The 23,800-nt window shown below is 45.5% G+C and overlaps 1 protein-coding gene across 2 annotated transcripts in view; it reads left to right on the forward strand.

Moving 5' to 3' along the window:
- The window catches only part of EXOC6 (exocyst complex component 6), a 265,734-nt gene that overhangs the window by 119,467 nt on the left and 122,467 nt on the right, over nucleotides 1–23,800 (forward strand). For both annotated transcript variants that reach the window (XM_044297928.1, XM_044297929.1), the window contains exons 12-16: nucleotides 6,904–6,975; nucleotides 12,363–12,460; nucleotides 13,609–13,714; nucleotides 14,739–14,848; nucleotides 23,492–23,603. In XM_044297928.1, the coding sequence (XP_044153863.1) occupies nucleotides 6,904–6,975; nucleotides 12,363–12,460; nucleotides 13,609–13,714; nucleotides 14,739–14,848; nucleotides 23,492–23,603 (498 nt within the window). The remainder of the gene's footprint in view (nucleotides 1–6,903; nucleotides 6,976–12,362; nucleotides 12,461–13,608; nucleotides 13,715–14,738; nucleotides 14,849–23,491; nucleotides 23,604–23,800) is intronic.

The following is a 23,800-nucleotide window of genomic DNA, read 5'->3' on the forward strand; positions in this document are numbered from 1 at the left end:
CTTCATTAGATCGGAATGAATAGTTCAGGACGGAGAGTACCACCAGGAAATGGTCCCTAATTATCATCCCAAATACCCGGGCTCCAAAATCAACTCAGCCGAGATACCTTCACTGTAGACCCTAACGGTTCATGCTGGTTTATTAGCACTATCATAACCAAGGCATTAATCCTACAGTCATGGATATCCACGGCTATCAGGTACTGTATTTTTCGCCCTATAAGACGCCCCCCGCCGATTAGACACACCTAAGTTTTAGAGGCGGAAAATACATTTTTCATCAGACCTCAGAACAGACCCCCCAGTGTTAATAAGTCCCCCAATCAGACCTCAGATCAGAACTCCATGTGAATGACCCCCAATCAGACCTCAGATTAGACCTTAATAAGTCCCCTAATTAGACCTCAGTTCAGACCTTCATGTGAATGACCCCTATTCAGACCTCAGATCAGATCTCAATAAGTCCTCCAATCAGACAACAGATCAGACCTCCATGTGAATGACCCTCAATCAGACCTCCATAAGTCCCCCAATCAGACCTCCATGTGAATGACCCCCATTCAGACCTCAATAAGTCTCCCAATCAGACAACAGATCAGACCTCCATGTGAATGACAATCAATCAGACCTCCATAAGTCCCCCAATCAGACCCCCATGTGAATGACCCCATGCTCAGATCAGATTTAAAAAAAAAATCATTTCCTGCTCCGGATGCTGCTGCCACTCCTAGGATCCAGCTCTTTTTTTCTTCCTGCGGCGCGCTGTGCTGTGACCCAGCGTGCACAGTGTGAGGTCTCAGAGCGTAAACGTCCTCACGCTGTGCGCAGTAACAGCACAGCGAGTGGCTGAGGACCAGGAAGAGGTGAGCACAGAGCCCGAGGAGCGCTGCATTCATTGCTTCTCGATCCTCCTTTCATCATGGAAGCGCTCATTAGTATTCGCCCCATAAGACGCACTGACATTTTCTCCCCACTTGGGGAGGGGGAGTGCGTCTTATAGGGCAAAAAATACGGTACTTACATGCTGTATATGGAGAGTAGCTGCAGAGATGGTAGATCCACCCTTCTAGGTGGCATTGGTCATGGCCCTAAAGAATACATAAAACGATTGGCTTTATTTTCTGGCCTTTTTATTTTATCAAAAGTGATGCAGCTTTTTAAAAAGTGATGACAGTGTCTAACAGATGATGGTTCCACCCTTAAGAACCATGTCTACAGGGCCCCCTACCCTCGTTCTATGGCCATTGTCAATGGAGAGCTGAGCACCCATGAATGGAGAGGGTCACCCATGGAGGCCACCTCGCAAAGTACCATGGCTGCAGGATGGCTCTGTTCTGGAGAAAGGTGGAGGGCCACATCTATGAAGTGCTATAAATGTCAACCCCCTTTAATATGCCTTGCTTCATTTCAACAGGGTAACCACCTATAGGTGCCGCTAGAGAGAGTTTTCTGTAGGAAGGATATTTTGTATTACCATTGCTTGCAGGCAGTGAATAGAAGCATGGATTGTTCACCTAGTTTCCAACAGTTCCTAATTTTCAGAGATAGTCCTGGCAAATTCAGTGGAGCTACTGTAAGCCCCACCAAAATGGGACGGTCCTGTCAGAGTTGTGGGGGCGTTCCTAGGGTGGGGCTTACACGCCCCGAATTCACCTACTGCAGTGTTATTAAGTATCCATTCAGAGGCTGAAAACCTGCCCTGATCATGTGCTGCGCACTGAACGGTGCATGGCTTGTTATAGCGTAGCAGAGCTTGCAATGGCGTCATTTGGACATCATCACGGAAGGTGTGAAGCCTCTGGAAGTTTCAGTTCCCTGACCGCAATCTGGTGTCTGGAAAGTGGGGATCTGAAGCAGAAGGCACATATTGAAGAGAAAGCGCAAGATCTGCTCACAGTTACTGTTGGGTGAGCAGCGGGGCTGCATACACAGAACGAGAAACGCATGCAGAACCTATTGATATCAGGGACCTAACTGTGATATACAGCGACAGACCACCTCATCGAGAAGACCACCCCTGGTCTAGACCGCATTTTTCAGTGATGGTTTTTTGTATATTAGCCCTCTTCTTTGAGAGGACCCTTTTACAGCTATTTTTGTTGTTCTGCTCTCTTCACTAAACATTGTTCACAGTTTGTGCTCCAAGTCAACGGCCAACTGGAGCCGAGACAGATTTGTTTAGCTCCCATAGAATTTAAAAGGGTTTTCTGAGATGTTAATAATGATGACCTATCCTCAGGATAGGTCATCAGTGTCTGATCAGTGAGGACCCGACTCCCGGGACTCCCGCCTATCACCTGCTTGAGAAGGCATCGGTGCTTCTGTGAGCGCCGCAGCCTTCTCGCAGCTCGCCAAGCGCAGCGCCGGCCATTGTATAGCGGTTGTGCTTGGTATCACAGCTCAGCACTTCTATGGGGCTGAGCTGCTCCTAGGCCATGTGACCGATGAATGTGTCGTCACTCGGCCTAGGGAAAGCTGAGAGGACCACTGCCTTCTCGAACAGCTGATCGGCGGGGGTCCCTGGTTTCGGACCCCTACCGATCAGATCCTGATGACCTATCCTGAGGGTAGGTCATCACTTAAAATATCTTGGAAAACCCCTTTCAGGTCCAGCTAGGTGTCACCAGTTGGGACGTGTCCATGCACAGTCTGCCACTATCCAATCGGTGTTTCCAAGGTCAGCCCCCTAACTGGTAACACCCAGGTGGACCTTTACCGCAGACTACTGGCAAATCATTCATACATTTTTAGTAGGAATAATAGAGGAGGGACACAACATGGAGTTTTATGAAAAGATGCTCCAGAATTGTTACTACATGGGGAATGAAAGTAGTTACTAAAACAGACACGTCAGGAGAGGGGACGGGTCCTCTTTAAAGGGGGAAGTCATCAGATTAAAGGTATGTCATAATTTTTTTAGACATACTGCTGGTGGGTCAGTCTTGCCTCCAGCTTCCGGCATACCACTGCTCTGACTCAGATAGACTAGGACGCTGGCTTTCCATTGTATGTTGGCAGAGATTTGTGCAGTTACAAGTGGCGTTGAGAGTATGAAAGCATTCTGTACATCTGGGTGACATGAAGGTTTCAATACTCAGGGTACTCGACAGATCTCAGCGGCAGGCATTGTTCTGCTGTAACCCAGTGCCAGTCGCTTTATCCTCAGCGATTTTACACCTCTTTGAAGACGATGGAATGGAGCCAAGCCATAAATTGTCTGAAACAGGAGAGATAAGCCTCCGCTGCGGTCTAATTCACGCTATGCAATTCTGCTTCCTTGTAGTTATTATTTTTATTGCCTGAGACCCTTATTAAAGTGTACCTGCTGCCTGCAAACACAGCTTGCTGCCGTGGGGAGGGCCTCATTCTAAAAGGCTCCACCAAAAAAACATTCTCCATTACTATTCAGGGTCCATACAGGCAAACCGTATGCCCCCCCATCCCTCGTTTCTTTTCACATTCCCTTTTTTTTTGCCATACACATAAGTAAGATTTTAAACGAAACCTGTCATGTTGCTATGCCATTTTTTTTATAATTACTAGTGTTGAGCGATTCGAAGTCCACTTGCAAATTTCAGGGAAAATTTGATTCGGCACAAAGACGTATTGCCTCGTGCTTCGTGGTAGCAAATCGATTTTCCCTGAAATAGTGTAAAAAACAGAAAAATCATGCTTAATTCATCCACTTGCTCGCGATGGGCTAGCCACTGCCATCTTGATTGAAGATCCAGCACAAAATCCCGCGCGCAGTGACTTATGACGTCATCTTGTTGGCCGATGTGATGACGTCATCACGGCCCGAGCGAGATTTCAATCAAGATGGTGGCGGCCGGCCCGTCACTAGCAAATGGAGGCAGTAAGTATGATGTAATTTTTTAATTTTTTTTTATTTTATTTTACACTGTGTTATTAAGGCCCCTTGCAGACAAGCGTTCCTCCCGCAGCGAGTCCGCAACGCAGCTCCCAGGCCTATCCTTCCAGCGCTGCCGGGGGTCATATAGTATTGTATTGATTTATGATGCTATGTAACCCTTACAGTTCTGGAATGTATTGGATAACAGTGGCATAATGCTGCCAGTGTTATCCAATAGATTCCAGAACTGTAAGGGTTACATAGCATCATAAATTAATATAATGCTATGTGAATCCACTCAGTGCTGGGAGGTCAGGCCGGGAGCTGCGTTGCGGACACTGGCGTTTTGGCTTTCCGTTTGTGAGATCCGTTCAGGGCTCTCACAAGCGGTCCAAAACGGATCAGTTTTGCCCCAATGCATTCTGAATAGATAAGGATCCGTTCAGAATGCATCAGTTTGCCTCCATTCCGCCTCTGTTCTGCTCTGGAGGCAGACACCAAAACGCTGCTTGCAGCCAAACGGATCCGTCCTGACACACAATGTAAGTCAATGGGGACGGACCAGTTTTCACGGACCCTATTCCAGCCTCCTGCTCACGTCATCGTGCTGCGTCTCGTTCCTTTCTCGCGCAGGCAGACTTGGATCTTGGGAGCTAAGTGTCCTCCATCTGACGTCATCGCCCCCAAGCGCAGGCGCGCCAGGGGAATCCAAGTGTGCCTGCGTGAGAACGGAACAAGCATTCCAGATGCAGCAGGATGACGTGTGCATAGGGGGCAGCATTTAAATCAATTACCAGTATCCTAATTGGCCACAGGGGATGCTGGTAACAAGCCCGGAAGCGCGAGCTTTCGTGTTTTTGACCCTTTAGATTCCGTGATCTCACTTGATCATGGTATTTAAAGGCTTTAATTACCGCGATCTGCCAGTCTGTTTGAAACAGCAGAGACCTGCCGGCCATGACGTCGGCTGCATGTGCGAGCGGGCGCCATGTTTGCCTATTGCTCCAGCTGCCCCCTCAGACAGCGCTGGTAGCAAAATGGTTAAAGTGGTTGTCCCACAAAAAACATTCTCAAGTTTTCAAACCAGCATCTGGTTCTGAATACTTCATTGAAAAAGTTGTATAGCCACTGAGTTAAACAATCAAATCTATATGAATAGCACCTCCTGGTGTTTGTTATTTTCCTTATTTCTCTGTCCACCTCAGTAACTTCACTGTGGTGGTCGCACATGCTCAGTTCCATTGTTCAACTGCCACCAGCTGTATGGTCTTTCAGAAGCTGTGACAGTTACAGGGAGCCACACCCCACGAGAAAGAACACGCCCTCTGAGCTGCCGGGCTGAAATAAATCTAGCAGAGCAGTTGGAGCAATGAATGGGGAGATCTATGGACCCATGTGAGGTACAGGGCTGGTCTCCTAGCTTGAATTGAGCTGGCGCCACAGTGCAGGGAAGAAGCACTGATCCTTTCAGTCTCTGTGCTGTGCGATCGCTATAAGGGTTGGGAATCCCCCACTATGAGTAAAAGGGCTGTCTGTACAGGGGATGTCTGTTTGCGGTGGCCCTGCCCTGCTGGCAGTATACTTGCACTATTCACCATGCTACTGCCTCCATGCTTCTGCCGCATGCTCCTTCCTCTGTATGCTTAGGGAGCTCTCGCACCTCCGACCTCATGAAAGGTCAGTGCATGCACTTCTAAAATCCCTCCCCAGACTATAGCTACAGGTCCCTGGGTATTTGAGGCTTCCACAGCAGGACAGTGCCTGAGCTTTAGGTTCCCTGGTGACCAGCAAAGCTGTTCTGGTCTTGTGCTATTGCGATTTACCTGCATTTATCCTGCGTTTATTCCTGTCTGGGCTCCAGTTTGTACCTGCCCTACCTGTGTGTTCCAGCACTTTCAGTTTCAGTTCTGTCTGTATTTAAAGGGGTTTTCTGAGACTTATATACTGATGACCATTCTCTGGATAGGTCATCAGTATCTGATCAGTAGAGGTCCGACACCCGGATTACCCGCCGATCAGCTGTTTGAGAAGGAAGAGGTACTGCGGTGAGCGCTGTGGCCTTCGGTCACTGCAATACCAAGCACAGTCACCACAATGTATGGCGCTGTGCTTGGTAAGCTGCGAGAAGGCCGGAGCACCGATGCCAGAGGATAGGTCATCAGTTAAAAAAATTAAGTTAACCTGGTCAGTCTGCCTTATCTGTGTTCCTGCCAAGTGTTCAGCCTTTCTGCCTTGTCTGTATCTTCACCATCACCCTGCCTGCCTGTTTATCCTGTGTGGCCAACCATCTACACTTCAAGTTTGCTCTCTGGATCTCAAAAACCTGCATTCAAGTCTTAGTGACTGTTCAGACTATACCTGCAATTTTGGGGTCTTTTCTGTACCCTGAGCTTCTGGTGCTTGCACTAGAATCTCTAACTCCTGTGCGTCACATGCCAACTACACCGGACTATTCCAGGAGGTAGTAGTCCGGTTGCTTCCCTACAGCGAAGATTATATCCTTATACAGGGTGAATACCAGAGGAAAGATGGAATAACGCCCAAAGGCAAACCAGTTAGCTGGCACAGTGGGTCCACACTCGCTGATTTGTAAAAATGTCCTCATGAGACAACTTAATTAAATACTTCTATGTCAATCTTAGCTTCCAGCTGCCATATTGCTTGCAGAATTCATCTCCCACTCACTGTATGGCCGTGGATCCCCGAGTAGGGAGCGGTAACCCAGAGGATCTCTCGGTGACTACTGTAGATCACACTGCATGAAGATTGGTCACATGATGCATGCGTAGACTGATACAACCTAAGCAGATATCATCTTATCCTGAAAGCCATAAGAAGCAGAGTCAGCTTAGACTTCAGAATTCCAGTTAAGATTTCACTCATTATTATCGACATTACCCCATCCACACAGAAAATGTAGGCTACCAGCAATGACAGAGTTAAGCCAGAACCGCCATTGCCCGGACATTGATACTGCTGTTTTCCAGGATGGAGCTCTGAGCGTCTTCCTTCACCCGGGAATGTTCTTAACAAATGCAATTTCTTTTCAGTCGTACTGCACGGACCCCGACCTGGTGCTGGAGCTGAAGAACCTGATTGTGGTGTTCGCCGATACTCTGCAGGTCAGTGCAACCCGGAGTCCTTCACACACGCACACAGTCCTAATTACTCAGAGGCCAAAGAAAGAAGCGCCATACTCAGCTGAGTGAGCGTGTCATATATTTAGTGTGACGGCCGTTTTTACAACTAATGGAAGTCTATGGGGCTGTTCATGTGGCATTTTTTTTTTTTTAAAGGCCAGTGAATAGCGGCCGTCAAAAAATAGGACATGGCTTATTTTTGGTCATTTTTACATCCAGACGAACCCTCTTTGAAATCATTGGCCAGTGTTTACCAGCCGTTTAGAAAGTGCACCTGTCTAACGGAGGTTAATAATGGCTGAAAGTGCCTTTCAGGGGTTAAAATAAATACTCAACTCATCCACTTGAAAGCGAGTGAACACTCTGCACTGGATGGAGCACGACCTGACACACTCCCAGCATCGTGACGTCACAACGCTGGGAGCTTCTTCAAACTCCTGAAAGGCACTTTTACCCGTTTTTAACTTCTCCAAGTCTATGGGCTCGTGAACATGACCATATGTATTTTGCGGAACGAAACAGCCGGCCCCTAATAGAACAGTCCTGTACTTGTCTGTAATGCGGACAATAATAGGACATGTTTTATTTTTTTGCAATACGGACATATGAACACGGAATGCACACGGGCCCAGCAGAATGGAGGGCACTATTGGGGGAATATTTATACTGGAGGGCATTTTGGGGGGCATTTTATATACAGGGGGCACTGTGGGGGGACCTTATATGTACTGGGTCCACTATGGGGGGCTTTATAGACACTGTGGGCACTACAGGGGAGTTATTATAGATACTGGGGGCTCTCTGAGGTTGTATAATATATACTGAGGGCACAGCAGGGTTGGGATGTTAAAAAAAAACAAACAAAACAAAAACAAAGCAATTACATATATATTTTTTATTGTTGTTTTTAACAAGGCAGTTATTACTGTAAACAGCAGGATCAACCCTACCAGACAGTATGCAGGGTGTAATAGGGTTGACCCTACTGACAGGTGCTCTTTCAAATGTTCTAAAAACCACAGAGAATGCTTTAAATTACTTAATTAAAGAAGTAATACATTACCAGCCCCCTGCCAATCCTGTTCCCATGCTTTCCAGGTCTTTCTGCTCCCTTCCGACAAACCCTTAAATATTTGCGTTGTAAAGCCATTAAAAGCTCAGTCTGACATATTGAGCAGTACAGTTGCCGAGGCGGCAGCGCGGTGCGAAGAATATTGTGCCTAGTCCTATTCCTATTAATATTCCAGGGCATATGTGCTGAACATATACAGAATGTGGCCATGTTTTTTAAACTTCTACTTTACAGATATAGGTCTCATGCACACGACCGTTGTTTTGGTCCGCATCTGAGCCGCAGTTTTTGCGGCCCCATTCACTTCAATGGGGCCGCAAAAGATGTCCGCACCCGTTGCTTCGTTCCGTGGCCACGCAAAAAAATATATAACCTGTCCTATTCTTGTCCGTTTTGCGGACAAGAATAGGCAGTTATATCAATGGCTGTCCGTGCTGTTCCACAAATTGCGGAACGCACATGGACGCCATCCGTGTTTTGCGGACCGCAAAACACACCAAGGTCGCGTGCATGAGGCCATAGGTGAACATTTATTGAGACCGGTGTGCTGGCTTACATTTAGACCAGGGATGCTCAACCTGCGGCCCTCCAGCTGTTGTAAAACTACAACTCCCACGATACCCTTCTGTAGGATGATAGTTGTATGCTGTCAGGGAATGATGGGAGTTGTAGTTTTGCAACAGCTGGAGGGCCGCAGGTTGAGCATGCCTGATTTAGACCATTTTCTATGCCTAAAACTGGTATAGAAAATGATGCATGAGACGGGCCTGCCTGCCTCCTTTGCTGCCTACTTTTTTAGAACTGGCGTGAGGGGGAAAAAGTCGCAGATTGCCGTGCAAATAAATGACCCCCTATTGTGTGCAACTGCAAGAGGGCGCTCTTCTCCTTCCAGTATGCTGCAGTATTCCAGAATGCCCTTGTATAATGGTACACTAGGTTTAAAAGCTGTTAGCTCACAGATCAGGCAGTTTTTGTATCTCTGAGAACAAAATAGACAAAAAAGAAATACAGTATTTTCCGTATTTTATCAGTGCGAGAACTGCGCAGTCCAAAGTTTTGCTTCTTGCTTCATACATTTCAGTCGATGAACAATATAATCCTTTCACGGTTTCACTGGGCAAATGCGAATTTTCCTGCTTTCTAACAGCTGCGAGCTGTCAAGGAAAATAGCTGTTTGCCAAAACGCGATTCCTTAATTAATCTGTTTTTATGTTATTCAAGGGGCACTACTAGGAAATCAATTAATTGTAAAAGTCCTTCTACTGGTTTAAAGGGCCAGCCTCTGTAAGATGCCCACAGAGGGGCCGCACAGCTCCTGTTGTACCGTGCACTTTGAGGAAAGGGGGTAAATACTAGGCCTGACATCCAGCTGAAAAGGACATTGAAGAAGCCTTTTTGGCTGCTGTCGGTTCGCCTCATTGCTTTATTTGTAGTTAGGGTATTGGCTAAGGCTACGTTCACATCATTGTTTTGGCATTCAGGTTTTGAGATCCGGCAGAGGTTATTAAAAACGGGCCAGAACTGTTCTGTTTAGGGCCAGTGTATTGTGAATGGGGTATGCTCCGTTCAGGATGCGTCAGTATGCATTCCATTTAGGGACCGGACACAAAACCACTGCAAGCTGCGGTTTTGTGTCCGGTCATCGAAACGGAACACACTGGATTCGTCACTAAAAGGATCCTAAAAAACCTGGATCCGTCGCCCATTGACTTACATAGTTTTTAGTGACAGATCCAGTTTGTTCCGTTTTGATTTAGCACAACCACATCCTAACAAAACGGATGCATCCTGATGTGCTCAATCAACCCGTTTTTGGTCCAGTTTTGAGATTCTCTGCCGGATCTCAAAACCTGAAACCAAAGCGCAGATGTGAAAGCAGCCTAAGAGCAGCTTATGTACAGAACTCTTCTCACAATACTCCTCCCAAATGTCCTTTTCAGCTGGATGCCAGGCGAAACAAACAGACCCACCGCGCCCCACACCCTGCTTTGCACCACTCTTTAAAATACCTGTCCCCCAAAAAATAGCTTTGTTTGCTGAGCTTTTAACCTTTTAGGCTGCTGATCTGTGGAGCATGGTGAACATACAACATTGTAGGTCAGGACGGATCCGTTTGGCTCCGCATCGTCAGGCGGACACCAAAACGCTGCAAGCTGCGTTTTAGTGTCCGCCTCAAAAGCGGAACGGAGACCAAACGCAGCCAAATTGATGCATTCAAAACGGATCCTTATCCATTCAGAATGCATTGGGGCTGAACTGATCCGTTTTGGGCTGCTTGTGAAAGCCCTGAAACGGATCTCACAAGCGGACCCAGAAACGCCAGTGTGAAAGTCGCCTAAGTGATATTATTAAAGGGAACCTGTCACCGAGATTTTGTGCATAGAGCTGAGGACATGGGCTGCTAGATGGCCGCTAGCACATCCGCAATATCCAGTCCCCAGAGCTCTCTGCGCTTTTATTGTGTAAAAAAAACAGATTTTATAGATATGTAAATTAACCTTAGATGAGTTTTGTCTCCTCCATGCTTGAGAGATGAGCCCAGCCTCGCCCACTGTGAAGGAGCCCAGCACATCCACCGAATCTCCTCCTTGCTCCCCGACATCACAAAGCTAGAGCGCCGTAATCTCTCGATGTGCGAGCTAGCGCATGCGCAGTTCGTTCCCTGAGGCTGATGCCAGCACAGGGAAGGAACACTATACCGGCACTGCACATGCGCTAGCTCGCGCATCGCGAGATTACGGCGCTCTAGCTTTGTGACGTCGGGGAGCAAGGAGGAGATTCGGAGAATGCGGGGCGGTGCTGGGCTCCAGAAATGTTAGTAGCCTCATTTACATTGTTTTTTTTACACAATAAAAGCACACAGAGCTATGGGGACTGGATATTGCGGATGTGGTAGTGGCGATCTAGCAACCCATGTCCTCAGCTCTATACACAGAATCCCGGTGACAGGTTCCCTTTAAAGAAATGCAAAAAAAAACATATTTTGTAATAAAGCTTGAAAAAAATAAACTAATCTTACCCACAGTTCAAGTTTTCAAGTTCAATCCGGGCATGCTGGGAGTTGTAGTTTTGTAACATCTGGAGGGCCACAGGTTGGGCATGCCTGTGGGAGGCCTAAGGGCCCCTTGGACACATTGCTGGGATCCCCTCTCCAATCACCTGTATTTTTGTGCTTCTCTGGAGGGAGCTGCAGCACAGACCCATGACCTTACCAAATATAAGGGGCCTCTACTTCTATGTGCAGGGACCAAGAAAAAGTGGCAAGTGGTTTTGGGTCAGGGGTAAAATTCCTTCATGTTGAGAGAGAGACAGCAGGGAGAGCGGACCGTACAATGCTGGAAACCTCTCGGTGGCCATCTAACCTCGGTGATGACAGGACTGGTGGACTTCTTTCACTAATGGGGCCTATGTGTATAGAAAAAGCGTAGTCGCACACTGCTCTTCTTAAAGATAGGTTCACTGGAGTCCGGTTCCCACCTCATTTAGTAGTATTAAATAAACTCTAGGAAGAAGAAGAAACTAAAATATCTATTCTTGCTTGGAATGTATGTTTTATTTACTGCGGCAACGTCTTAGTTACGTTTCGGCCATTTAAAGCCCTTTTGCAAACTGGTGCCGCTGGTATCAGAGGCAATAATAATGGAGGTGCGGGCTCAGTACGGGAGATGTGCGTCTGCAAGGTGGCTCGCATTACTCCTGTGCAGACGCACATCTCCCTTACTGAGCCCGCACCTCCATTATTATTCCCTCTGACACCAGCAGCACCAGTTCGAAAAAGGCTTTAAATGGCCGAAACGTAACTAAGAAATTGCCGCAAGAATACATATTTTGGTTTCTTCTTCTTACTGGAGTTTATTTAATACTACTAAATGGGGCCTATGTGTAGGGAAAATTGCCATTATGAACAGCTATACTTAAAGGGGTTGTCCAGTACTTCGATATTGATGACCTGTCCTCTGGAAAGGACATTAATATCAGATCAGTGGGATTCTAACCCAGTCGATCGGCTGTTTCAGGCAACTACCGGCTGTATATTTTACTGCTCTGGCAGTTGCCCGAAGGAGTTGTTTGGTGAGGCTGCTGGGTGTCCTACCCCCACCGATCTGATATTGATGACCTGTCCTCAGGGTGGGTGATCCGTAAATCAGTCTCAGAAAACCTCTTTAAACACAGTGTCCTGTCTCAGTTATGTGCCTGACTTTCACAATATCCAGACATTTTGATCCCGCCAGTCAGACTATGCGTTGCGTGAATATTATCACTGACGTTGTATATGCTTTTCTTGCCTTTCTTTTAGGGATACGGATTTCCGGTGAATCGTCTCTTTGATCTACTGTATGAAGTTAGAGACAAATATAATGAAGCGCTGTTCAAAAAATGGGCTGGACTGTTCAGGTAATGATCGTGACTTAAAAGGAAACTGTCAGCAGGAAAGTCACTGGTAAATCAAGTACATGGCCTTGTAGGGCTAGCTCAGCTGAACACCTTTCACTTAGCGATCCGTTGCTTTAGGCCTCATGCACACGACAGTATTTTTTCACTGTCCGCAAAACGGGGTTCCGTTGGTCCGTGATCCGTGACCGTTTTTTCGTCCGTGGGTCTTCCTTGTTTTTTGGAGGATCCACGGACATGAAAAATGAAAAAAAAATCTAAGTCAAGTTTGCCATTGAAATGATAGGAAAAAACGGACACGGATCACGGACACGGATGACAATCTTGTGTGCATCCGTGATTTTCACGGACCCATTGACTTGAATGGGTCCGTGAACCGTTGGCCGTGAAAAAAATAGGACAGGTCATATTTTTTTCACGGCCAGGAAAAACGGATCACGGATGCCAAACGGTGCAGTTTCCGATTTTTCCACGGACCCATTGAAAGTCAATGGGTCCGCAAAAAAAAACGGAAAACGGCACAACGGCCACGGATGCACACAACGGTCGTGTGCATGAGGCCTTATTCTGGAAGAAAAATACTTGTAATCCATATGCAAATGAGCAGTTAAGTGCACCGAGAGGCATCCCCTTCCTCTCCTTCTTGATTGACAGGCCTAAGCAAGATGACTATGCAGGAAAGGGCCCTGTCAATCAGCCTTTACAGAGGCTGTCCACTGCAGGGCCCCTTTTTGTTAGCTGATAAGATGATTATAAGGTGTCCTGCTGCTGAGACCTTCAGCAATCATCTGTAATCTGTGGAAGAGCCTTGTAGCAAGTGTAACATTTATTAAATAAATAATGCATAAAATAAATAAACAAATAAATTAAATTAAAAATAAATTAAAAAGAAATTAAATAAAAAAGAAAGGAAAATAGAAGAATTTCACAGCTGGGAGAATCTATTGCTTTGAAGATGAAGTCCCTGAATGGAGGACACCCCCCCCCCCCCCCACCCCCTCAGTTTTTTCAGTATTCTCTTAATAGGGAATTCGAAAGTGGGTTTTGTACACCAGACGATCCCTTTAAACTAATATTTAAATAGTTCTATCCGCTGTGATAATGTGGACACTCTACACTAGATGATTAATTTGCTGATTTTGTGACTTTAGGGACATTTTTGAAGCTGATAACTACAGCCCAATCCCTGTAGCAAATGAAGAGGAGTACATGGCTGTAATTAGCAAATTTCCTTTCCAAGATCCAGAAGGTGACAAGGTAAGTAAGCCTGATAGGAGTTTGTTTGACGTGATGTTGCATAACCTAGTACTATACGGTAAGTCACTTTAAGGTGAAGAGTTGGAGAGATTGTATCAATCCACCTGGGGTCTTTATCTAGCATTTATGGAAATCAAGTGCGTTTGTCATGCAATTAGATGTCTAATGGCCTCCTCGAAGGGAAGAAAATGTGTGAAGATGGAGGGAATGTGAAGGAATTAAACCTCAGGTTTCATCACTGACACCATTTGTCTCTGTTTTACTAAACTGTAAATTTCAATGTATGTGGATACCCGTATTGACTGAGTGACCAGTTTTGGACCCATCATAGTTCCAGTAAGGTGACTCGTGGGCGAGACCTCCACGGTTTCTTGACACAGGTTTCCTAAGACCCCTTAAATTTAGCCTTTCTGTTGGTAGAATTTTCATTAGAAGTAGCACTAGTGACAGTAACTACCAGTGACCGAGAAAATTATGAAGAATGAGAAGACAGGATACATGTGACATCAGTGACACCAAGAGTAGGCGTGATACATATCACATCAGTTACATAAAAGAGGTGAAAAAAACATTGAGTTGAAGATTACAAGGATGGCCTAGGCCCCATCTTAGGCTGGGTTCACACCTGAGCGTTTTACAGTGCGTTCCTACGCGCTGTAAAGCGCTCAACAGGCAAAAACCAATGCTTCCCTATGGGCATGGTTCTCACCTGAGCGTTTTACAGCGCGTAGAACACGCTGTAAAACGCCCTACGCCCCAAGAAGTACAGGAGCTTTTTTGGGGCGCATAGACCTAGCGGGAATGCGCGACAAGGGGCGTTCGTTTGTTTCCTCCGCACGTATGTAAACGCCCGATAAGCACGCTTGTAAACAGAGCTTATCGGGTACGCTTATGTGTGAACCCGGCCTTAGGCTTGTCTAGAAACAGGCCGACCATGTAATGTATAGAGTCCATGAGGTGTAATGATAAATAGAAACTGATCCTGTATATCAATTCTTTTTTTTTTTTTGTCTTTTTTTTCAAGGTATCTTTTCCAAAGAAACTCCCAATGTCTCAGTCCGTCCCACAGATTTATATGCAGGTCAAAGAATTTATATATGCAAGCCTTAAATTTTCGGAATCACTTCATCGAAGGTAAGTCCTTGAGCTTCGTAATCTGGTCGTCCTCATTGGAGTTATGTTGCTTTAGTTTTGAAAGACATAAAAGCAATGAATCTAGGCTGGGTTCACATCTGTGGTTTTAACTCCGGCAGTTAGACTGCCGGAGTTTACCGTATCCGACGCAGCCGGATACCACCGTGCACTGCCGGATCCCCATTCAATGTAATGAGATCCGACTGCTTTCTGGCATATATGCCGTGTTTCGGCCGGATAAAAATGCTGCGTGCAGTATTTTTTTTGTCCGGCCAAAAGCCGACATGTTCACCGGATACAGTAAATTCTGGCAGTCTGTTCCTCGGCCGGAACACACTGCCGGAATTAAAATCGCAGATGTGGACCTGTCTGATGAAAAGGATAACAATTCTAAGGCCCCTTTCATATGAGCGAGTATTCCGCATGGGTGCAATGCATGATGCGAACGCATTGCGCCCGCACTGAATCCGGACCCATTCATTTCAGTGGGTCTGTGTACATGAGCGTTGGTTTTCAAGCATCACTTGTGCGTTGCGTGAAAATCGCAGCACGTTCTATATTCTGCGTTTTTCACGCAACGCTGGCCCCATAGAAGTAAATAGGGCTGCGTGAAAATCGTGCGTTTTTTTTACGGATGGTTGTTTAGAGATGTTTGTAAACATTCCGTTTTCTATCACGCGCATGAAACGCACATTTCACCCGCGCAATAAAACTGAACGCAATCGCAGGCAAAACTGAATGAACTTGCTTGCGAAATCGCGCATTTTTCACTGAACGCATCCGGGCCTGATCCACTCATGCTTGTCTGCAAGGGACCTAAGGATGTTCATAAAGAAAATGAAAGAAAATCTACAGGTCTCCAGTGGCCAATGGGTATCACTCAGTTTACCAATGAAGTACTGTATATGGGAGGCCTCCTGACTGCCCCCTACAGCAGATACTGGGAAAAGAAGGTTAGGGCGTCTGTAGATTTCAACATATTTCATTTTTCGTTCCTGCAAGACTTATTGCTCCCTCCCCACTGAAATGAACATGAACACTTCTTTTGTTTTTAGCATTTTTTTTTTGCATTTTGTTAACTTTTGGGGTATATTTATGAATAATTTTGAAGCATAGCTTATAAGCATCACTCAGACATATCACATTGCTCCACGCTTGTCCCAGCATATTTGCAATAGACCGTCAATCCATATTTTGAAGCACATGATTCGTATCCCTGTGTGATGGTGAACTGCAGACCATGCCTGGGGCGGCCGCTTATCTACAGTAAGTACAGAAGGATCAGGGACGTGAAATCCAACATACTTCACTCTTCTTTCCCCCGACATTCGAATCGGGGTGCATTCACACGATCGTATATATTTTCTGCCATCTGCAAAGTTCAGATCCGCGAAAAATACAGATCCGTGTTGCATCCGTTTTTTTTTTTTGTAGACCCATTGTAAAAATGCCTATACTTGTCCGCAAAACAGACAAGAATAGGACATGTTCTATCTTTTTTGTGGGGCTGCAAGATGGATGTACGGAAATTGAAATGAATGGGTCCTCATCCGATCTGCAAAAAATGTGGATTGGATGCATCTGAATGGGGCCTTAGGGGATTGGAGTAGGGACACCCCCATGCACATGAGGTGGTCAGCCGCGCCTGTCAAAATCGGGCGAGTATTGCCGACATTCATCAAATATGACTGTCCATCTCAACATTAGGTAGCCTGTCATTCCTTAGCTCGGTGACTGCGGAGAATTTTTATTTTATTTTTCCAATTAATTTAAATTACGATGGCGCCAATTATTTTCAGTTTAAAATGAGGGGCGCAAGCCATTTGCAGGCAGCAATCATCACCACACTCAGTCGCACAAAATTATAGCTGGTAAGGGGTCGGGTCACATCTGCGGCAACAACTTCCAGCAGAGGAACAGGCTACCGGAGTTCACTGACTGGCGCGTTTCCGGCATAAAAGTCGTCTTTTAGCTGCCGGAGTTGTTGCTGCAGATGTGAACCTACCCTCAGCGCAGCCTGTATGGGATAGCTGCTCATATAAGGCGTTTGTTTAGTCTGAGCAGATTAACCTGTTCCATTGTGATACGCATTTTCTGTAATTGTCTTTTTCTACCTGGCCGGCTTTAAATCCGTTAGAATAACATTTCAGAGCACAGTGTGAAAACACAGCGGCCAGCAGCCGCCTTCAGCTCATCTGCCATTTCTTATCTCTTAATGAATGTAAATGAGAGCAGTTTCACACATCCTTAATTGATCCCGAGTACAATTTACACATAGTAACGAGTCACCTTTTGACCTAACCTGTAAATATTTGCTCACAAAACACATGTAGAGAAAGATACAAGTTGTCGAAAGCGGACGAGAGCTGGTCAGTGTTTTCAGTCCAAGTGAAGGAAAGCACGCTACAGCCATTGTGAAGCGTCACCAGCCTAATTATGTGACGCGTGCCCACGACAACTGGACGCCACACTGTCAGGACGGCACCTATTTGTGAAGAAGTGAGGTGCGGGCGGCGGTCACATTCAGGTTACAAGATGCTAGTGATGTGCTATAGATAACACCTCCAACTCATGCAGGACCTATACCAGGGCGATATGATCATATGAATAAGACTGGCACGCAGACCAGTGTTTAAACTGGGCACATGTTTGCCAACCTGGGCAGAATCGTCGTGGTTTTGAACTTTTTTTCATGCAGTGTTTGTAATGTTTTAGATTTTGCATGTTTTTTAATGACCTGTTTATTGTTTTTTTAAATGTATTTATTTATTTTACTTTACATGTCGATACATTTTTTACTCCGTCTCAGCTGGTGGTGGGAAATCCAGAGGGATAATGTCATTTTATTTCCTTTTGTACATGCTTGTTTGTATGGTTATTGTAAAGTTGCAAAACTAAAAAGCATAAAAATATAAAAAAAATAATCAAAATAAAGAAAAGGGGGCACAATCTGAAAAATTAGCTGAAACTAGTTTGCTGAAAGAGTAGTCAGTGCTTGGAACAAACTTCCAGCAGATGTGGCTGTAAAATCAACGGTTAGTGAATGTAAACCTGCCGAGGATAAACATCTGTCATAAAGGCAGCATTAGGCCCCTTTCACACGAGCGAGTTTTCCACGCGGGTGCAATGTGTGACGTGAACGCATAGCACCCGCACTCAATCCTGACCCATTCATTTCAATGGGTCTGTGTACATGAGCGTTTTTTTTTTTAACGCATCAGTTCTGCGTTGCGTGAAAAATGCAGCATGTTCTATATTCTGCGTTTTTCACGCAGTCCGGGCCCCATAGACGTGAATGGGGCTTCAGTGAAAAACGCATTGCATCCGCAAGCAGGTGCGAATGCGATGCGTTTTTCACTGATGATTGCTAAGGGATGTTGTTTGTAAACCTTCCGTTTTTATCACGTGCGTGAAAAACGCATCAAAACGCATTGCACCCGCTCAATAAAAGCTGAACGCGATCTCAGACAAAACTGACTGAATTTGCTTGCAAAATGGTGCAAGTTTCACTGAACGCATCCGGAGTCAATCCGTCACACTCGTGTGAAAGAGGCATTAGGCTGGCGGATCATCGCTAACGAGCGTTCATAGTAAGATGTAAGGTCAGTATTACATTAAAGGGGTTCTCCGGGCCCTCCTATATTGATGACCTATGCTCAGGAAAGGTCATCAATATCGGATCGGCAGGGGGTCCAACACCTGACCCCCCCGCCGATCAGCTGTATGAGGAGTCGGCGATCGCAGTGTGCACGTGCCGTCTCCCGTCTCTATGGCAAAGCAGCAGCAAGAAGAGGATAGGTCATCAATACAGGAGAGGCCAGAGAAACCCTTTAAGCGATGCGGCTGACGATTCTCGGGAGGGAAGTGTTCCTTTCCGACAATCTCCTGCTCTCTGGTGGAAGAGACTGCTGCTATTACATGCAGTGATCTCCTCCTCAGTATGGGGAGGAGCGATCGGTAATGCCATCGCTCGTCCCCATAATGACTAGTTCTTTTCCGGCAGCATATTGTGATTACACGGCACAATCGGCCGCCTGCAAACAATGATTTTTAAGCCTTCTTAGAAATCTGGATTGCCTGATGAACAAGTGTTTGCTCGTTCATTGAGTAATCGGTGGCAGTATTACACTGCCAGATCATTGCTAATGAGCATTACTACGAACCCTCGTTAGCGATGATCTGGCAGACTATCTGCCAGTCTAATACAGCCTTTAGAAAAGATGAGATGGACTCAGGCAGTCTTTTTTTTTTTTTTTTTTTTTGCTATCTATCATTTACAATATGTTTCCTAAAACTTTATACCTTTTTCAAATAAAATTTTGGCTTTTTTGATACAGTTTTTTTATTATTATTCCAGAAACCTCTATTTTTTGTTTGAAACAATATATAGAAAGGTTGCTATGCCACAGGTTATAATTATGTCACACAATTAGGATTTTACATTTTTCCAGGTGACTGAATAGGAAAGCGGGTGCCATAGAATGGATTGTAAACGAGGTTCACCTTAATAGCTGCAGGACATTTTGGAAGAAGGTCCATAGTTTATTTTAGCTTCTGTGGTGAATTTACCATTTTTATTTTTTATATTTTTTTTGGCCTTAAAGGAGTTTTCCTGTCTTCAGGAACAACAAATCCACAGGACATGCCATAAAAGTCTGACAAAAGGGGCTCCCACCACTCACTCCTTATCCATTCGTTACTTAAACCTGGTGTGAGTAGTTGGATTTACATGGAGCATTCGGTGCTTCCAAGCAGCAGACATGGAGCTGGGTCTCGGGGGACTCCACACCCTTTGTCAGGCATGGGTACTGCACGTTTGCCATGGTTTAAAGGGGTTGTCTCCAGCAAATAGCATGTATCATGTAGAGGAAGTTAATACAAGGCACCTACTAATGTATTGTGAATCTCCATATTGCTTCCTTTGCTGGCTGGATTCATTTTTCCATCAAATTACACACTGCTCGTTTCCATGGTTATGACCACCCTGTAATCCAACAGTGGTGGACGTGCTTGCACACTATAGGAAAAGGCACCAGCATATGTGCTCTCACGCAGTCCTGGCCCCCAGAGAGGCCGGTGCTTTTTCCTATAGTGTGCAAGTATGGCCACTGCTGCTGGTTTGCATGGTGGTCGTTACCATGGAAACGAGCAGAGTATAAAGTGATGGAAAAATGAATCCAGCCAGCAAAGGAGGCAATATGGACAGTCACAATACATTAGTAATTGGCTTGTATTAACTTTCACTACATGATAAATGTCCCCTGCTGAAGTGAGACAACCCCTTTAAATACACAGTGAAACATTAACCCTTTCAGTCTGTTGTAAAACCAATGACCTATATCAGTGGTGGCGAACCTATGGCACGGGTGCCAGAGGCGGCACTCAGAGCCCTATCTGTGGGCACCCGTGCCCTGGAAAAAGTCTATGGTGTACCAATATGCCTTAGACTTTTCCTGCCATTCATCAGCGCAGGGCACAGTATGGACAGAACAGGCAGGGCATTGAATGCAAATAGGCTATTATGGCTAAATGATAAAGTACATGGAAGATATACTGTATTGGAATGTAGTATTCAGGTTACATTGCTGTGTTGACACATTTTGTGATAAATAAGTGGGATTTGGGTTACAGTTTGGGCACTCTGTCTATAAAAGGTTCGCCATCACTGACATATATCGTACCTTCTCGTAGATCAGGTCCCTAAACGTCATTAGGGCCCATAAACACAACCATATTATCGACCCTTGTTAGACTGCCCATTTGCCCTTCCTGTGCCCACTATAGCAGCTCATGCCAACTAACACAGCAGAGCTGGGGAGGAGAATACAGTCCATTGCATAAGCACCATATGGTGGCACAGAATGCCCACGGCTCTGTAAGCCAGAACCCTTAGAGCCATATGTGCCGCCACGCAGGGTCCGTGCTCGCAGCTTTGCCATGTACATAACTGACTCGTCTGGTGAATGGTGAGATATAGGTGATCACTACCCAGGTTTATACAATAAATCTTTATATATTAAATTGCTAATCTCTTACAGCTCTTTTGGATGTACTTATGCCGCCAATTCATCCACCTCCGCAGCGGTCACGTAATGCCCTCTCTCTTGTGTTTTTGACACTTCCTGCAATGTGCTGTACTGGATCCAGTCTCTTCTCTTCCGGTCCTGGTAATATACGGGCATCATCACTGATGTTACGTACACTGCAAGCTGGAAGCTTAGGCCTCATGCACATGACCGTAGTTATGGTCCGCAGCCGAGCCGCAGTTTTTGCGACTTGGGTGCGGACCCATTCACTTCAATGGGGCCGCAAAAGATGCAGACAGCACTCCATTTTGCGGACAAGAATAGGCATTTCTACAATGGGCCATCCGTTTACGTTCCGCAAATTGCTGAAGGTACACAGGCGGCTTCCGTTTTTTGCGCATCCGCAATTTGCGAGTTAAAAACAACCCACAACCCCTTAACAAGCCCCCCGCTGCAGTACTGCGTCTGTACACTTGATGGCAGCACTTACCTGCAGCCTTTCAGGGGCAGATTGTTTCATCCTTGTCTGCACCGCTAAAAGTGATGTGGTTTTTGCCAATTCTGTTCCAGAAGGTAGTGTTTTAATTAATGGAGTTGAAGGCAAAGCGTTCATTTTTGCAGATCTATGTAGAATATTCAAAACTTGGCTTTTTTGTGAAATATTGTAGAAATTTACCAACTAATGGGCGGCCTATACACGTCAATGAATGTATTCATTTGACAGAATAGCAGTAAGTAAGAGAAGGGGGTGAAGATACTGGTTTATCAATCGAACATAACATTGGCATCTCAATGCCAAGCAGCAGCTGCCAAAGCAAATCAGATTTTAGACTGTGTGTAGAAAGAGAGACTTGACAATTTAGCGCTTTTTATTTTTTATTTTGTATCCATTTTAAGACCTGATCTTGAGTATAGTGTACAGTTATATATTTGTTATTTATACACTTATATAGCGCTACTGTATTCCGCAGCTCTTTACAGACATTAGCATCAAGCTGTCCCCAATGGGGCTCACAATCTAAGTTCCCTATCAGTATGTCTTTGGAGTGCGGGGGGAACCCGGAGGAAACCCACACAACACGGGGAGAACATACAAACTCCATGCAGATGTTGTCCTTGGTCAGATTCAAACCCAGGACCCCAGCGCTGCAAGACACCAGTGCTAACCACTGAGCCACCGTGGTTATATAATATCCATTTTTGATACTTTTTGTGAATTTATGAAATTATATAACTGTATATAGTTGCATAAATATGAATTCCCGTATGTAGTGTTAATAGCAGAGTTATCCCTTTTTACTTAAGAATGTTTAGAATATATAGAAAGATAGTTGGGAAATTCCCTCTTGCTGTGACTCCCGAGTCACTTAGGGCTGCAACCTACTTCCCATTCCTACAGTACGAGCTGCCGTAAACTCCCATTAAACGCAGATTTAGGGTTCATTCACACGTCTGCAAAACACGGACACCGGCCTTGTGATAGAAATGCCTATTCTTCTCCGTGGCCGCGGACAAGAATAGGACATGCACTATTTTTTTTGCGTGGCCACGGAACAGAACTGCGGATGCGGACAGCACACCGTGTACTTATGAGGCCCCATCGTAGTGAATGGGGCTGCACCCGTTCCCCAAAATTGCAGAACAGATGTGGACCCATTCATACCGACGTGTAAATGGACCCTTACAATGATAACAATTTATTAGGGAGTTGCTATTTGAAGAGGACCCGTCCCCTCCCCTGACATGTCCGCTTTAGTTACTACTTGCATCCCTCATGTAATAACAGTTCTGCATCATCTATTCTTAGGAGTCTATGATGTGCCGTTCCTCTATTATTCCCGCTAGAAGTTATGAATGAATTGGTAACAGTTAGCAATGAAGGTCGAGATGGGTATTACCGGCTGGGGATGTGTCCCTGCACAGTCTGACATTGTCCAATTAGTGCTGCCACCATCAGACTATGCAGGGACACCCCCCGACTGGTAACGCCCATCTGAACCCTCATGGCGAACTCCTAGCGAGCAATTTAGCACAACATAGAGTCTTCAGAATTGCTATTACATGGGGAATGCAAGTAGTTTCTAAAACCGACGTGTCAGGAGCGGGGCCGGGTCGTCTTATGAGTGGCCCTGCACATAAAACTGGGTTGATCCCGATTTCCCATCAGCGACGTCCGTATAGTACACGATTTCTTGCAGTAAGGACATCCTATGAACTATGGCTGACACATTGTATGGAGATTGCGTATGCCTTTCTTACTTTTTCGACGCCAGTAAATAGCCAATGTTGTTTCCACGCGCTGGTGGGAGATTCGCAGATAGGTCATTACACAAAGCAGCACTTTCATTCCCGTCCTGGGATTTTTGCATATTCTGTCCTTGTGATAATTCCCCTCTGAGACTCGCTCCGAGTGCAAGTGTCAAAGGTTCGTTCTCCGTGGCGCCTGAGCTGGAAGGAAATCTGCGAATGTCCTGATTGACACTTCCAGACAGACAGAGGGCATGTTGTGGAGACGGACACGACGCTCTCACCTCACCTCACATTTACGGCTTGTCTACCTCAGTTCTTCTTTTTTTTTCTTTTTTTTTAAAGACTTTTATTTTGTGATTGATTTCAGCTCCACAGAGATTGATGATCTGCTCCGGAAATCGACCAACTCACTTCTCACCAGAACCTTAAGCAGCGGTTTGCAAAACCTCATCAAAAAGCCTCATATAGGTCTGACCGAAGTAAGTATGAGCGCGAAAGGCAGGAATTGGGAAAAAATGTAAAAACATACTTCCTTGATGTGTTCTTCTTCTGGCCCGATATTGACATTATTTACCCACTTTGTAAATGCCTCTTAATAATCTAAATTTTTAAAGGGGGCTACCTAATATGCTCTGTCATGATGGAGCACCTTTAAAGGGGTATTCCGGTTATATTA

Source organism: Bufo gargarizans, chromosome 6 (genome assembly GCF_014858855.1).
Source record: "Bufo gargarizans isolate SCDJY-AF-19 chromosome 6, ASM1485885v1, whole genome shotgun sequence".
NCBI lineage: Eukaryota > Metazoa > Chordata > Amphibia > Anura > Bufonidae > Bufo > Bufo gargarizans.